This window comes from Rhinolophus sinicus, chromosome 14 (assembly GCF_057876585.1).
Source record: "Rhinolophus sinicus isolate RSI-liver-muscle chromosome 14, RSI-T2T, whole genome shotgun sequence".
Classification (NCBI taxonomy): Eukaryota; Metazoa; Chordata; class Mammalia; order Chiroptera; family Rhinolophidae; genus Rhinolophus; species Rhinolophus sinicus.
In genome coordinates this window covers 188,626,677-188,642,721 of record NC_142514.1, presented here as the reverse complement: position 1 = coordinate 188,642,721, position 16,045 = coordinate 188,626,677, and the positions used below count along the sequence as shown (strand labels likewise).

Here is a 16,045-nt window from a genome sequence, read left to right as displayed (position 1 = left end):
GGGTGGGGGCGGGGCCCGGGCCCCCTCAGCTGTGCCCTCCCTTCCCTCTGCAGGAAGCCACACAAGAAGCTGGGCCAGCAGGCTTGGCTGGTGGCCGCCATCACCGCCACGGAGCTGCTCATTGTGGTCAAGTACGACCCACACACACTTACGCTGTCCCTGCCCTTCTACATCGCCCAGTGCTGGACGCTCGGCTCCGTGTTGGTGTTCACCTGGACCGTCTGGCGCTTCTTCCTGCGGTGAGCGCCAGGGCCCCAGAGGAGCGGCCACACCGTGTCCCGGGGTGGGTCTGAGAGGCGCCTGGGTCCTGCGTGGTTCTGTTCTGGCCGTGCAGGCCTGCTGGGGGTGACACGCCCTGCTGCCCCCAGGGACATCACCCTGCGGTACAAGGAGACACGGCGGCAGAAGCAGCAGAGTGGTGGTGACAAGGGCAGCGCCGAGGGCAATACGGACGGGACCCTGCCTGGGCCGGATGCGCCCACCGGGCCAGTGGAGGCTGAGAGGGAGGGGGCGCCGGCTCTGGACTGACGCTGCCCCTCGCTGCCGCCAGGGGCCTGGGCCTGCTGTCCCTTCGTCCTGTGATTCCTGCCAGGAGCCTGCCCTCGTGGTGTTTCCGTGCGCACAGTGGGGCTCTGAGGAGGGCGTGAAGGAGACCCTGACCCGGGTTGGTGTATGTGTGTGGCATGTGTGCGTGCGTGTACATGTTGCATGTGTGTGCACGTGTGCGTGCTTGTGTGCACATGTGTGTGGCGTGTGTGCGCACGTACACATCTGTGCTCCATGCTGGCTCCTGAGACTTCTCAGGCTGGTAGGCATGGCCGGGGCTTGCCCTGGGTTCCCTGGGTCCCCTTTCTGTATGGTTGGCCCACACCAAGCCCTGGGGGCCAGACGGCCTGGCCCTTTCTCCCCACTGGCCCCCAGTGGCCCCTTGGCCACACGTGTCAATGACAGTGACCCACGGATACCCGAGATGGTGGAGACGGTGTGCACCGGAGCTGCAGCCCTGAGCCATTTCCTCAGAAGCCTTCCTCAAACTCAGCTAACCTGGAGGGCGTGTGGACAGGGCAAACGTCACCGGGGGTACTAGGTCAGGAACTCCAAGGCCTGGTGCCCTTGGTCGGGAAGAGGGGTCGTGGGGTCTCTGGCCTGAGTTGGTCATCTCCATGAGCAAACAGAACAAATAAATCGAATTGACGATGGCCTGCAGCTCTCATCCTTGCTGCCCCAACCTCTACCCTGCCCCATGCTCGCCTCCCCGGGGACGTCGCCCAGAGGGGCGGGAGAGTCCAGTGGGCAGGACTGGGCGGGCAGCCAGCCAGTGGGGCTTGAGAGTCGCCACGTTCCCGCCACCTGCTGCGTTAGTACACTTGGCGGTGCATGGGAGGCGGGCGCCTGGGGGCTGGTTCTAGTTGGGGTGGCGATGGACCCTGAAAAAGTCAGCCCCAAGTGAAAAGTGCCCTGAATTCCCAAATCCCCATCCCGGCTGAGGGTGCTCCCTGCCCCCTCTCACCCAGAAGAGGGTGAGCCTGGCCAGTCCTGGGGCGGGGCCCAGTTCTGCCTCTTGGAGGACCCTGCCCTCAAACCTAGAGGATGTGAGCATGGGCCATGGAGTACCTGTGTGCCCCCCACTGCCTGAACCCTGGGGAGGGCGGCTGCAGACGGCGATCTCTGCCCCCAGTCAGTTTGTCTCCCTTGAGGCTCCATTGCCCTCCAGGCCGCCCTCACTTTGGGGGTGCCCGATCAGCTGGGCGTTGCCTGTGGAGTGACCGGGCCTCAGCCTGCCCCCCAGAGGCTCGCTGTGTTCTCACCGCCGAGTTAGCTGTGGTCTCTAAAAGCTGCTACCCATCGGCAACGCAGGGACGCTCTCCATGTGTCCGGTGCCCTCAGCTCCACCCGCAGTGTGTCCCCCCGTGGATGAGTGTCATGGGCCGGTGGCTGTGGTGCCTGGCTCCCAGTCACCACTGTGGGTCCCCACCTCCCTCCTTCCCTGCCTCCCTACTCTGGGTGGTGGTGACCCACAGCCAGCGTGCTGCGTCCCTTGCTCCCCTTGTCCCAGGTTTGGCCCCTGGGCAGTCTGGGGGTCTCAGCACCCATGGTTTCCGGCTCAAGCCGTTCCAGGCTCACTTTGTACATTTCCTGCCCAGACTGGGGTCACCATTCATTCCTCCAAGGACCCTTGGCTCCTTGCACGGAGGGGTCACAATTAGAGGCCAAACTCTGGGCACTTGGAAAGGCTGTGCAGCAGTGAGCTGGAAGTGCCTCTGCAAGCTGCTTGTGCCCCACGGGTCCCTTGATTGTGCCAGTCAGGACAGGTCACCTGTGTCGGCAAGATGAGGCCAGCTAGATTCCAGGGTGGACCCTGCCCTCCCATCCAGAGGGCTGTGGGCTCTGCCTGCCAGGAGTGCATCTGGGTCCAGCCATTTGGAGGCTGCAGGAGCGGCCGTGCCCAGGGAGCAGCTCACAGCAGGGGCTTGTAGCACATGGGCTGTTGGCCAGCTGCTGACCGATGCCAGGCTGGGTCATGGTGAGCCAGGCTCCTGAGGGCTGAATGCCCGGTGTCCTATGGGCCCTCCCTCCCAAACCTTGAAGAACTGAATGCTTTGTGGCTGCCAGGACTAGGCCTGGGTCCTGCCAGCCAGTTGGGGGCTCGGCCCAGACGGTTACTTTAAGCAGCTAAGTCTGTGGCGGTCTTGGGCAGCAGGACTGCTCCTAAAGGCATCACACCTCCGATACGGGAGCAGGGACCCCACAAGGAAGGACAGGGACCCTCCTGCCCAAAAAGTGCTTTAATAATTAAAAAGTGTCCAAAATGTTCTTACAGGTTAAAGCGATTCTCTAGTCAAAGCTAAGACAGTGGAGTGAGAGCCCTGGGAGCTGGCCAGCCCCCTCCGTGGAGCAAGGACGGGCCAGAGCGGGTTTCGGGAGCCGGGGGCCGGGCCTCAGTAGACGATCTTCAGGCCGGGCTTGCTCTCCTCCAGGGCCCGCAGGCGGTCATCCGTGTGCTCCGACACGTAGATGTCGAAGAGACTGTGCAGAGGGCAGGCAGGGAGTGGGCCGGGGCCTCGGCCGTGCCCCCCACCCCTGCCATCCCGCCAGGCCACACCGCCCGCCAAGCCACTTACACCAGCTTTTCCAGGGTGCAGCTGGGCTGCTGGAGGCTCTCGGCCAGCTGCAGGACACCTGGGTCGCTCATACAGTTGTTGCTGACGTCCAGCTGGCGGAGGCTGTGGTTGGTCAGCAGGAGAGCTGCGAGGCTGCTGCAGCCGCTGTTGGTCACCTCGCAGTCCCCCAGCCTGGGTGGAGAGCAGGGCAGAGGTCGGGACAGGGCACACCCCCAGGCTGCCACTGACTGGCCAAGCGGCCTGGGCCACACCGCCATGCCACAGAGCCCGGAGACATCTGCCCGTGGCACACCAAGCCCTGGGGACGGCGCTGTGCCCCACACCTCAGCCTGAGTATGTGGGTTTCCCAGTGGCCCCGGATGGACCATGAAGGTGGGAAGTGCATACAGAGCTCCCTGCAGGTGGCACAGCAGTCATATCCTGGACTTAGGGTCCCAGCCTCCTCTGGCAGAAGGTGGGCACCCAGGGGCCTTCTGGAAAAGATAGTGTTCAGTGCCAGGCGAGGACAACAGGAGGAAGACGGCCTTCCCCACTCCTTGCTTCTTCACCACCCGAGAGCCGAGCCCGTGGGTTGGGCAGAGGAGGCAGCCAGAGGCCAAGGGCAAAGCTGTGGGGCGGAGGGTGATGGGATGCGTGGAGCGCACAAAGGCTTCCGCCCAAGGAGAGGCCATGGGGACAGGCTAAAGAAAGGAGCTGGGGGACCTTCGGGCTCAGCCTGCAGGGCCAGGCTCAGGGCTGCCCATCCCCACCCCCCAACCTGTGCTCCATCCAGGGTGCCAGGTGTCACTGGAAAGCCACCAGTGAGAGGCACAGAACACAGAAAATTTGTGACAGGCAGCAGAAATGCAAGCCATGGAGAGAGCAAAGCAAGGCCTGGTCTGGGAGACCTAACCGTGGCTTCCTGAGGGCTCCAGGAGGAAACCACCATCAGAGGGACGACACTTCTCAGCATGACCAAGTGTCTGCTCAGATAATGAGCCAGGACCCCCATCTGCAAAGAACACTGAACCCCAGAACACGACCGCCCCAGAGAAAGCTGGTGATGCAAAGGGCCCCAATGGGTGAGGCTCAGCACAGTGGGGTCCACGTCCTCCCTCCGAGCTCATTCTGGAAGCACTAGAGACGGCAGTTAACCAAAGCAGAGGGACGCTGCAAGGACATGCGGGAGGAGGAAGGCGCAGGACCGTGACCGTGGGGAGGGCCTCACGGGGAGCACGCTCACCAGAGCTCCCGTAGCGTGGTGCCCGGCTGGCTCAGGCCAGTGCACAGCTCCTGCACGCCGTCGTCCCCCAGCTTGTTGCTGCCCAGCTGCAGCTCCAGCAGACAAGTGTTCCGTGCCAGCATGGTGCTGAAGTGCTGGCAGCAGGCGGCCGTGAAGCTACAGGACTTCACCCTGTGGACACGGACACAGAGGACTGCGGCCCCCGCCTCTGAGTACCCCCAGCCCCACCCTCCCAGGACACCGGCGCCTTCCCACTTTCCAGGGACACCCCACTTTGACAGCCCCTCCTTACTCCTGCCTTGCTCCCAAGTGTAGCAGCCGACCTAGGTCCTCGGCCCCTGGCACGGTCCCCACTGGGCCCCGGTCTCCCTCCTCACACAGGTCCCCTCGGGCACTTTCATCCCTGGCTACTGCCGGGCTGCACTCACCACAGGGACTCCAGGCGGCAGCTGGGCTCCAGGAGGGTGTCACACAGCAGCCGGGCACCCTCGTCCCCCACCTCGTTCCCAGCCATACTGAGCTCCTTCAGGCTTTCCTTGGTCCTGAGGACGCGGCAGAGGTGTCTGCAGCCGCTGGCTGTGATGTCACACTCCCAGAGCCTGTGGGGGGGACACGTCACTGCAGGCCACCAGGGGCAATGCCAGCCCAGTGTCAACACAGTTAGTGACAATCGTGAACACTGCTCATGCTACCCGGCCACTCTCAGGCCCCTTGCCTGGCCACAGCCCCGGGAGGGAGCAGGGAGGGCGGGCCAGTCAAATGGCGGGTGCAGGGCTACTCGGGATTTCTGCGGCCACCTGCCCAGAGGCCCACTCACCACAGGGTCTTGAGCCGGGAGCTGGGGCTCAGCAGCCCGGGGCACAGCTCCGCGATGCCCGTGTCACCCAACTTGTTGTTGCCCAGGTACAGCTCGCGCAGCGAGGCCTTGGAGGCCACGATGCCGCACAGGTCCTGGCAGTTGGCCGAAGTGAGGCCACAGCTCTCCAGCCTGGGGGCATAGGGGGCGCTGTGGGACGGGGAGCCCCACGCCGCCCCGATCCCCGCCCTGCCCCCACAGGCCCCACGCTTACTTGAGCGACTCCAGCGGGCAGGTGGAGGCCGCCAGGCCCTGGCACAGGGCCCGCACGCCGGCCTCGCCCAGCTCGTTGCTGTTCACCATCAGCTCCTTCAAGTCCCGCTTGGTCTTGAGCACCTCGGCCAGGGCCTCGCAGCTGGCGGCCGTCAGGTTGCAGTACTCCACCCTGGGGACGGGCGGGCAGGCGGTCAGCCTCCTCCAGACCCGTCCCGGCCGAGGGCACCTGTCTGGTCTCCTGTGGCCTGTGGCGGCGAGGCCCATGGACACCGGAGGGGCTGCTGGGCAGTGACAGCACAGCAGTGCCCGGACTCTCCTGGGTTGCCCCTGACCACCAGCGCCCCCCAAGCGTTGGAGTCACTGGACCCAGGACACAAACGCTGGGCCTCCTCAGTGGGCCTCCTGGATCAGCCTCCTTACTCCATTGCTGAGTCCATCTTGTGTTCACGGTGGCCAGGCCGTCCCACAGTCAAGTGCGGGATCACAGGCCAGTTGCCAGCTCCTTTCAGGGGGCCACAGCCCCAGTGTCACCAAAGAGGAACATATGTAGGTCCCCGAGAGCCCCTCCTCCAAGCTCCCTGCAGCCCATGTGTTGGGAAGGGGCTTGCCCAGGGCAGGCCCTCCCCCAAATCCCGAGGGGCAGGTGGGTGCAGGGCTGTGGGCGGGCGTGGTGGGGCACACTCACTGCAGCTTCTCGATGTGGCACTGGGGGTCCAGGAGCCCTTTGCAGAGGAGCTGCAGGCCCGCATCCCCCAGCGGGTTGTAACTGAGGTACAGCTCACGCAGGGTGGGCAGAGAGCGCAGCACGTCAGGCAGGGTCCCACAGCCGGCCTCCGTCAGGCAGCAGTTCTGGAGGCTGTCAGGGCAGCACATGGCGTCATGGGCTGCCACGCCCCACGTCATAGGCACGCCACCGTGCAGGGGGGCCCAGGGTGGAAGGTGAGGGGTCACTGTGCTGACCCGGGCTAAGGCGGGAGCCCAGCGCCGGTGGCTCACCTGAGCGTCTGGATCTTGCAGGCGGGGTCGTGCAGACCCTGCAGCAGCACACGCAGGCCCCCATCCCCCAGCTCGTTGTTGCAGAGGTCCAGCTCGGTCAGGGCGGGGTTGCCTCGGAGCGCAGAGCTCATGTCCTGGCATCGTGCCTCCGTGATGCCACAGTCAACAAGCCTGCGGACAGGACACCCAGACGATCATGTCGGTCACACAGCAGGTTGTGATGGCTGGGGCGCCCAGCGCTCTCCACACCTGACCAACACCAAAGCCCTGGCCAGTCTCCAGGGAGGGACTCGGTCAGCACAGCCAGGCCTGCAAGGAGCAGCGTGGGCAGCGTGACCCGGTAAAACAGAGTCCACCCAGCTGCGTGGGAGATGGAGTCAACATGGGGTCGGGGGACAAATGAAAAATGGCAAGGAGTAAAGACACTAAAACCCCCAGTCAGACCAAGGCCTAGTCGTGACCATTCTGGCAACACCCCCTGAGGGAGGCCAACGTCAGGAGGCGACACTGAACAGAAAAGGACACGAGCAGAGTCAAGGCACATCACCCAACATGTTTACCCGTTCCAAAGGGCAAAACAGTCCTGGAGAAGCGGCAGACGCCACCTAACAGGTGGTCACGTGACAGCAGTGACCATATAGCCCACAGCACCGTATTCCACATAGGACACGGCATCTTTTCTGTGTGTTCTCGCCAAAAATATGTGACTCAACCACAAGAAGACATCAGAGGGACTTTCTCCAGACCTGAGCTGACCCATGAGGCAGATGACCAAGGACAAAGAGGGACACAGGGACCGTCCCAGATGGGAGGGGGCCAAGGAGACCTGACGACAAATGGCCCGTGGGATCCTGCACTGACTGGAACAAGAAAGGACACAGTGGGAAAGCTGGTGATATCGGAGTCAAGGTGGCTGTACTGGGCTCCTCATTTTCACCAGTGGCCCAGGCGATGGGGCACTGACTTCAGGGGACATGGGACGAGGGGCACAGGGAGCCCCCAAAGCATCTTCATAACTCTTCTGTGAACCTCAGTCTATTTCCAACAAGTTTAAGACAAGCAGGCAGCTATCTGTTGTGAAGCCTGAGGAACTGCTGTGTGTGAGAACAGGCAGCGAAGGGACAGGCCATGCCTGCACGCAGCCACCTGACATGATTGCGGCCCTGAGGAAGGAGCCGAGCCAGAGACCCGGGCCGGCCGCTCCGCCCACCTGGGAACAGGCTCACACTTTTACATGGTTGGGTAAAATACAAGAATAACCTTTCACACCACGTGACACAGAGTCTACATTGTGTGTCCACGAGCTGAGAGCTTTCAGAGCCCAGCACGCCCACTCGTGGGCCCCCAGCCCACCGGCAACCCTGCAAGGACCTGGGCAAGGGCGTCTCTACCTGACCACCTGCTGCTGCTGCATCAGAGGCAGGAGCTCCCTCCACTGGTCGTCACTCAGCTGCTCGTAGTGGATGTCCACACTCATGATGAGAGAGGCGGAGCTTTCTAGGTGGAAGACCAGAGGGGGAGGAGTGAGCCAACCGCTCTCAAGTCTGAGAAGCCAGAGGTCCAGCAGGCGGGCTGGGAGCAGGTGAAAGGCCCTAATCTCACCAGGGACCAGCCGGAGCCTGAAGACACCTGAGGCCCTGAAGGTAGGGCTGGGAGAAGAGCCCTGGGTGCTGAGATGCAGGGAGCTGGCTTTCATTCAGGAGCTGCAGAAAGCCCTGGAAGTGATGCGATTTGAGCTGCCCTTTAAAATGGCCCTGCCCAACAGGATGACTCAGCCCCATGTGAGGTCCTGGCTCCCTGAGACCCCCGGGTTCCTGAGAACAGTGCCTCACATGTTTGTGTGCCAGCCTGGCACTGCCTGGCTTTGCTGAATGGAGCCCACAGAGGGGAGAGTGGCCCAGGCCAAGGCTCCACTTCCACTCCTGGGTGCCGGCCAGCAGGCAAATTCATGTTTGCAGGTCCCAGCAGATGGGCCTGCTGAAACGGGTGAGGGCATCTGGGACTGGCCATGTCACCCAACTGTCACACAGAGGAGTTGTCTACCCAACCCACAGCCAGAGCATGTGAGCGAAAGCGTACCCGCCCCTGCTGGGAGCCCAGGGTGTGGTCACCCAAACCCTGACTCAGAATCCTCAGTCATGGACCGGCCTGCTGATTCTGAGCCCTCCCGGGCCCAGGCTTCACCAGACATTGGGGTGTCCCCTGGTTGGGCCTTTGGGCCAGGAAGGCACTTCTTAATTTCTGGGGCTCAATGATCCCTTTGAGAACCCCATGAAAACACGCAACATCGCCCAAAAGATGCCCCGGTTAAAGGCCCCTAATCTAAACCTGGACAAGCACATTTCAGGCCCACCGCCTCACTGGGAGTCAGTCCCCCAGCTGGGCTGCTTCCTAGGGTCCCAAGTCGGGGGTCCAGGAGCAGAACAACGCCCCTAATCAGTGGTTTCAGTGTGACAACGAGCAGCTCAGCAGGACCTGCCCTGAGGGCAGGAGATGGGATTGGGCCTTCACCGGGGCAGCGCCCACGACCTATGTCCGCCGGGAGCAAGGTAGCCCTGGACCGCAGGTTACCTCTGCGAGGCGCGGGGAACAGCCGGGAGCGAACGGGGGTCCGCGCGAGGCCGCCCAGGGCCGCCGCCGCCCTCCGCGCCGGCCCGAGGCTCCGCGTGTTTCCGGGTGGCCTCGGGCTGGGGTCGGCGCGGTCACTCTAGGAAGAAACGGGCCGCGCTCAGACGGCGCTCGGACAGGGTCCCCGGCGCCCGGCCGCGCCCTTCTCGGGCCCCAGAACACGCCCGCAGTGTCGCCCGAGTTCGCCCGCTCCGCCAGGGGGCGCCGCAGAAGGTCCCCCGCGGCCTGGCCCGCTCGGACCCCAGGACCCTCGAACCCCAGGAACCCCAGAACCTGCAACTCACCTCGCGCCGCGCCGCCGCAAACCCGACCAGCTGCTGCGGCCTGGACTGGGGGCGGGGCCGCCGGGCGGGGCGGGGTCCCGGCGGGGCGGCGGCACTGGCCCCGGGGCGGGCCTGTCCCGGCGGCTCTTTCCGAGACGCGCGCCGAGCCGTCGCCTCTAATTAAGAGTCGCCGCACTCCGGGGAGCCCAGCGTCAAGCTCCGCGTCCACATCTGATTTCCCACTTGCTGGCCCCGATTGGCCTTGCGGCCTTGTCGGCCAGAACAGGCAGGGCACCGGCCAGCTCGCCAAGAAGGGCGCAGGCGCGCGTGGGGGGCGACCCCCGCCGAGGCCGCGGCGCGTCTCGCTTCCTGCGCCTCCTCCCGGCAGCAGGCCGGTTCCGGGGCAGAAACAAAATGCCTGACGCTTCTTTGCCACCAGACTGGAAGTGGGAGAGACTGGCGAGTGTTTGTTGTGGACGTGCTGACGTGGGTGAGACTGTAATCAGCCAGGCTGTTGGGAGCGCGAGTTGGCTTCTGTAAAACACGCACGCACCCCTTTCTACGTATCAATCAAGAGCCCTATTCATGTATGAACGCAGGAGACACGTTCAAAACGTCTTTTCGCAGCCTTCTGTAACTGCCCAAACCTGGAAACAACCTAATGTCTATAAGCAGGAAATGGTTAAATAATGTGTAACACATCCGTACTCTGCCAGTTAACAAAACTGTACTGACACGGACGACCCTGGAGGGTGCACTGCTTCATGTTTTAAACTTGCACATCAGGACGTGGAGCATTACGCTTGAAAACCTCTTGAGGTGGGCACTGCCTTAGCAGGTCACCTCCGCGGGCGCCCAGAGCTGCCGCGAGTGTCTGCCAAGCGGCTGCAGTTACTTATTCAAGAGCGTCCCCTCCTGAGTTGTGCACTTGTTAGAACAGGGATGTTCCACGAGTCCCCATCACGCAGGAATCCATCGATTCAACCCACGGCTACTGGTCACCTGCTGTGTGCCAGGCACAGCTCTCGGGCTGTATCGGCGGGCGAAGCAGGGCACAGGCCTCAGCCCGCCCTCGTGGAGCTCAAGCTCGAGTGACGAAGGGAACGCAAAACTAAATTAATCGTATTTAGAATGCGGGACGTGCAAGGGGGGAATAACGCAGGATGAAAGGGAATCCGGATGCCGGAGTGGCGGGGCAGGGGCAGGCAGGGCCCCGCACAGCGACAGCGTGCTGGCTGGGCGGGCGACTGGGATCTCCCCCACCAGCGTCGCAGTGCTCCCGGCGGACCTGGCCTAATCTTCGTGGCCGCCAGGGGGCAGCACAGTGCGGACGTGGGATGAGGACCCCACCGGTTGCCGGGGTCGTCGGTTCTTTGCGGGAATAAAGTGAAGTGTGACCCAACTGGGACAGTAGCTTGCTGGGCACCAACAAACAAGGGGATCAGGGCGGACCTCACGACTGCGCTGGGAAAGACCTACCGATCGCGGACCACGCAAGCGCAGACAACGTCTCCGCGCCGGACTCCCAGCGTGCCTCGGGAGTAGGCTTGGTGGCGGGTGCGCACGCGCGGAGGCGCACTCGGGCGCTCTGACGTCCTCCGGGCGCGCCGACGTCCGCTGGGCGGCGCTGCGGCCTCAGCCTGCGCGGCCCCACCTCGCTGCGCCGGCCCGGGTGGCCTGGTGCCCACAGTCCCTGCGCCTACCCGCCTTCGCCCCGCCTCACGAGCGCCCGTCTAGCCGGGGCAGCAGGGCCGCAGCAGCAGCCGGCCCACGTCCGCAGACGACCCCACCGAGGCCGGCGCTGGTAAGGGCTGACCCCAGGCTGGCCGGCCGGCGGACGGGCGCACGGGCTGTCGGACTGCGGGAGTGACTGACCTCGAGACGACGGCGGACTGTCACTGGCCTGCAACCAGGAGGGAGACGGCCACTTACGACGGGGGATGGAGCGCGCCTAGCGGGGCGAGGGCCGCCGGGTCGCAGCCAGCGGTGGGGGCGCGGTCTGGTCGGCGGAGGCTGGACCTCGCGCGGGGCGGGCGCCGGCTCTGCGGCGCGGAGCTGTGGGTTTCGGCGCGCCCACGTGGCGGTGGGGCGGGGCCGCGGGCCAGGCGGGGCCCTCCCGGTTTCGCGCGCGGCTGCGCTGGGACTGATGCACCGACGGGCGCGTGCGGTGAGCGGGCCGCGGATGTGGACGTGGTGAGGACGCGGCCTCCGGGCTTGAGCTCGCCCCTCGGGGCCGGGTCGTGGCGTGAACGCGGCGGGCAGGGCCTGGGCTCCGTGACTTGGAGCCAAGTCTTAGTCTAGGTCTCAAGCTTCTGCACAACAGCCGTAGGGCTGGAGAGAAATGTACTGTGACTGACAGGTGGACAGACGTGATTTTGCAGGAAAGAGTCAACGTTATTCATTACGGCAACATTTGTAATCTGAGTCATGCTTCATCCCGTAACGTTGTCAGTGACTGTTGACAGTTGTCTTCCTAAGTGCACCCATTCAGTGTTTACTGAGGAGCGCCTTTGTGCTGGGCTGTGTTGTAGGTGCTGAGGGTTCGACATTGAGCAGAACAGTTAGAAACCCTGAAGAATACCTTCCGTCGAGTACTGCATTTGCTGTATGTAAGTTTGCTGGTGATGGATTCTCCCCGTTTTTGTTTCTCTGAAAAATTTCTCTGTGTGTCCCCTGTTTTTGAAGGACATTTTTACTGGGTATAGAATTACAGGTTTGCAGTTATTTCTGTCAGCACTCTGAGGATGTTATTCCATTGTTTTCTGACTTCCATACTTTCTGTCAGTCTTATTGTTGCTCCTTTGAAGATGGCTTGTCTTCCTGGCTGCTTTAAAGATTTTCTCTTTATTTTCAGTCAGCAGTTCTATACAGCAGTCCCCCCCTTACCCACGGTTTCACTTTCTGTCCTTTCAGTTACCTGTGATGAACCATGGTCCAAAAATATTAAATGAAAATTCCAGAAATAAGCAAGTCATAAGTTTTAAGTTGTGGGCTGTTCTAATCTTGTTCTGCCCCTCCCAGGATGTGAATCATTCCCTTTGTCTGGTGTCTCTGTGCTGTAAACACCCCCTGCCCATTAGCCACTTAGTGGCCTTTGCAGTTATAAGATCGACTGTTACAGTATCGCATTGCTTGTGTTTAACCCTTATTTTACTTAATAATGGTCCAAAGCGTAAGACTAGTAATGCTGGGAATTCAGATGTGCCAAAGGAAGGCCATAAAATGCTTCCTTTAAGTGAAAAGGTGAGTGCAGTATAAGCTATTTTGAGAGAGAGGAAGACCACATTCATACAACTTTTATTACAGTATATTATAATTCTATTTTATTATTAGTTATTGTTATTCATGTCTTTCTGTATCTAATTTATAAATTAAACTTTATCATGGGTATATGTGTGTAGGAAAAAACAGTGTATATAGGGCTCAGTACTGTCTGTGACTTCAGGAGTCCACTGAGGGCCTTGGAGTGGATCCCCTGAAGATAAGCGACACTGCTGTACTTTGCCTGGATGTATTTTTCCTTGCATTTATCCTTCTCGATGCTCGTGGTGCTTCTAGAACCTGTAGGTATCTTTTTTCAGTTTGGGGAAATTCGCAGGTCTTCTTTCTTTAGATATGTGGGATTCCCACTCTCTTTCTGCTCTTCATCTGGAACTCCAATTAAAAATATGCTTGGCCTTTTTCACTGTATCCCGCATGTCTCCTCTGCTCTTTACTAGATTTTATATCCTTTTGATTCTATTTCGTTCTAATTTTTCTGACCTGCCTTCTAGTTCACTAATTCTCCTTTATCTCTATCTAATCTGCTGTCAATTCCATTTATTGAGTCCTTAAATTTAGTTTTTCTGTTTCAGAATTTTCATTTATTTGTTTGTTTTTGTTTCCAGGTCTCCCCCCTCCCTAAATTTGTGAATCACGTCTTTTGGCTCCTTGAGTACATTAAGTGTAGTTATTTTAAAGTCTTTGTCTGATCGCTCCATTATCTGCATCCCTGTTGGGTCTATTGCCTGTTCTCTTTCATCGCATCTTACCTCCTGGCATGCCTGACTACTTTTTATTGGTGAGTGTTGCACGTTTTATGTTTAGGAAATCAGAGAATTTGATGATTGGACGATGCACTGGATGATGTTCTCTTCTTCCACAGCAGACGGCTGGCTTAGGCACACTAGCAATCACAGCATCTTAATCCTGACGGGGTTGGGATCACTTAAGTCCAGCTTCAGTTCTTACTGGGGCTGGTCTCTTTCCTGCTTACTCTTTCTCTGGGGTGTAGCTCTTCCAGGATCCAACCCATAGCCTGTGGAACTTACAGGGGGCCCAGCCTCCTCACACAGGCCTTGAAATCCACTCTTCTCTTGCAGCCCTGGGAATCTGTAGAAAGTTCTGGTCAGCTTCTCAGCCTCGCAGCTACTGCTTTCTGATTCAGCAGATGCTTCTGGTGATTCGCCTCGGACTGAGCCCTCTTCTGGGTGTTAGCCTCACAATTCCTCACTGCCTTGGTAGCAGTTCTAGTAGGCGTATGGGGTTTTGTCTTAATACTGTGCCCGGCTCGTTAGTTCTCAGCAGAGGGGTGTCCTGAACCCTCTCTTCCACCATCTCAGGAAATGGGACCCTCCCTCTTTTCAGGAGTACGAAATGCAGCCTGTAGTTGGGTTTCCACTCCAAGCCCTTGGGAAGCTCAGCAATAGGTATTTCTGAAAAACAGATATGACCCACAGTGTCTTTGCATGTGAGAGTTGCTGACATGGAGTTAGCAACTCAGAACAGAGCAGGTCCCAGGCTCTTGGGGAGGCCAGAAAGGGGAATTGATTTTCTGTTCAGGACACAGGCCTTACTGGAGCTGGTAATGACACCAGTGTGTAAGAAACATCACATTGATTTCCTTTTCTAATTAAAATCAAATCTGCTCTGAGCCGCCACTTGTCTGGGTGTTGAACACACAGTCAGACCACTCCAGTTACAGGGTGCAGAGTGGCTGCCATGAAGGTCAGTTAGGGGGCCTCACGGAGCCCGCCCATCTTCTTGGAGCCCCTGAGGGTCCAGCAAGGGTGGCGGTGGGGCCAGCCAGCCTGTGAGTTGTACAGATGGCCTTTGGCTGCTGAGGCACAGCTAGGGCTCAGTTATGAGAGAGCAGGGGCAGGGGTGAGCAGGACCCCATCAGGATGTCCAGTGGGGAGAGGGAAAGAGAAGTCAGTGTTCTGAAGGCACAGTGGACTGAAGTTGGTGATGGGTTGGCTATAGGGTGAGGGGAACGGACACTTCAGAGTGTCAGCTTCAGTAGCTGAGGGTGTCGTGGGGCTGTTTACGAGAGGGGAGGACAGAGACGACCACCTAGGGGTGGGTTGGAACTGTTTTAGGCATAGTAATTTGGGGATGCCTGTGAGACACCCAGGGGTTTACCAACTGGGCTTTGAGATGAATGAGGGGCAGCCATCACAACCTGGTGTGGGTACTTAATGCTGTGGGGGGAAGACCCAGAGCTGACCCCTGGACAACTAGGGGATCCAGCATTCACTGTCAACTAGGGGGTCAAAGCCAGCTGCCAGTGGCCCAGGGAGGCCAACGGGTGGTGCCAGTTCAGCCTGAAGCCAGTGGGGTTTGGCACCCCTCACTTGTACAGGCCCCCCCAGGGCACCAAGAGGGACCTAGCAAAGGGTTCCATCATCATAGGTTGTCAAGTTAAAGCATTTTAACTCAGTCAGCCTCTTTCCACTCCTCCATTATGCTTCCTCTCTGGCCAGGAGTACAGGGTGTCTCAGATGTGGAAAATGTTCCACAGGAGCACAGATGTGGAAAAACCCAAGTTAAGAATGTGTCATCCTCACTGCATTTGTACAGATTTTTTGCGATATTTCAATATAAATAAGAAACTACACATTCCTGCTTTGGACAAACTGTCTTTTGCCACCTTTAAGTTTGTTTTTTAAAGAACAGGGAAATATTAGATAATAAAATATGAAACACTGATACCAGTAGAAATTATTGAGACCTCAAGGCACAAACAATAGTAGAAAATTTTTCAGATCGTGTCATTTACTAAGAGGAAGAGACAAATGTCAAATAGAAGTGGTGAAGAGGGTCTGGAATTGTTGGATAATTCAGTTAATGGAGACAGGAGAAGGCAGTGAGCATGTTGGGAAGAGATGTGCGTTTCTCCCAGATTTGACACTTCATACTGATGACAGTGATGAGTGAGCCCATCACACAACCCGCATGGACCTGGGTGGCGAGCTGCTTCAGAGATCCTTGAAGAACTTTTAAGATTTGACACTTCTTAAGAAAGTGGAAACTTGTATGTGGAGTAAATTTGATCGAGCGTTTCCCAAATTTACAGTGAATTTTAAATGTACAGGATGTGACCAATAAGAAGCTGTGAACATCAATGAAAAAAACATTTTTTAATTCAGTCAACCTTTCTGTATAAATTATTATGAAAATGTAATCTGAAGAAATGCTCAAAGAGTATACAGTAGATAATGTAGTAGAAACACATCATAGAGGTATTTCACACAATACAAATGTTATGTTATTGTTCTGGATTTATAGGATAAAAATCACAAAGTCTAGAAAAATAATATTTGTTGTTTATGGTATTAATCAGCTTTTTAGATATGTAAATTGTGATTATTTTCTAAATAAATATTCATTTCTGTACCTAATTTTGTATTCATAATTTTGTATTGTTTTTCTTAGAGTCCCCCTAGCCTAGATAAGTTTCAGGCTGCCACTGTTGTGGGGTCAT

General features: G+C 58.6%; 2 protein-coding genes across 5 annotated transcripts in view; one reads left to right on the top strand and one right to left on the bottom strand.

Moving 5' to 3' along the window:
- PTDSS2 (phosphatidylserine synthase 2) overlaps positions 1-1,199 on the top strand; it is a 34,795-nt gene extending 33,596 nt beyond the window's left edge. The window contains exons 11-12 of the mRNA XM_088789837.1: positions 54-239; positions 369-1,199. Of these exons, the coding sequence (XP_088645963.1) occupies positions 54-239; positions 369-528 (346 nt within the window). The 3' untranslated portion in view covers positions 529-1,199. The remainder of the gene's footprint in view (positions 1-53; positions 240-368) is intronic.
- A 1,569-nt stretch (positions 1,200-2,768) lies between these two features.
- Positions 2,769-11,360, bottom strand: RNH1 (ribonuclease/angiogenin inhibitor 1). Of its 4 annotated transcripts, XM_074337015.2 has the most exons (11): positions 9,325-9,632; positions 8,984-9,119; positions 7,804-7,909; positions 6,413-6,583; positions 6,102-6,272; positions 5,415-5,585; positions 5,162-5,332; positions 4,773-4,943; positions 4,345-4,515; positions 3,123-3,293; positions 2,769-3,027 (listed from the first exon to the last, which is right to left on the bottom strand). In XM_074337015.2, the coding sequence occupies exons 3-11, from the start codon at positions 7,887-7,889 to the stop codon at positions 2,940-2,942; spliced, it is 1,371 nt and encodes a 456-aa protein (XP_074193116.2). In that variant the 5' UTR covers positions 7,890-7,909; positions 8,984-9,119; positions 9,325-9,632; the 3' UTR covers positions 2,769-2,939. The 4 variants fall into 4 exon arrangements, with proteins under 4 accessions (XP_074193116.2, XP_074193117.2, XP_019570336.3 ...); XM_074337016.2 differs by lacking the exons at positions 8,984-9,119; positions 9,325-9,632 and adding an exon at positions 10,783-11,360; XM_019714777.3 differs by lacking the exons at positions 8,984-9,119; positions 9,325-9,632 and adding an exon at positions 11,179-11,349.
- Positions 11,361-16,045: the final 4,685 nt, after the last annotated feature.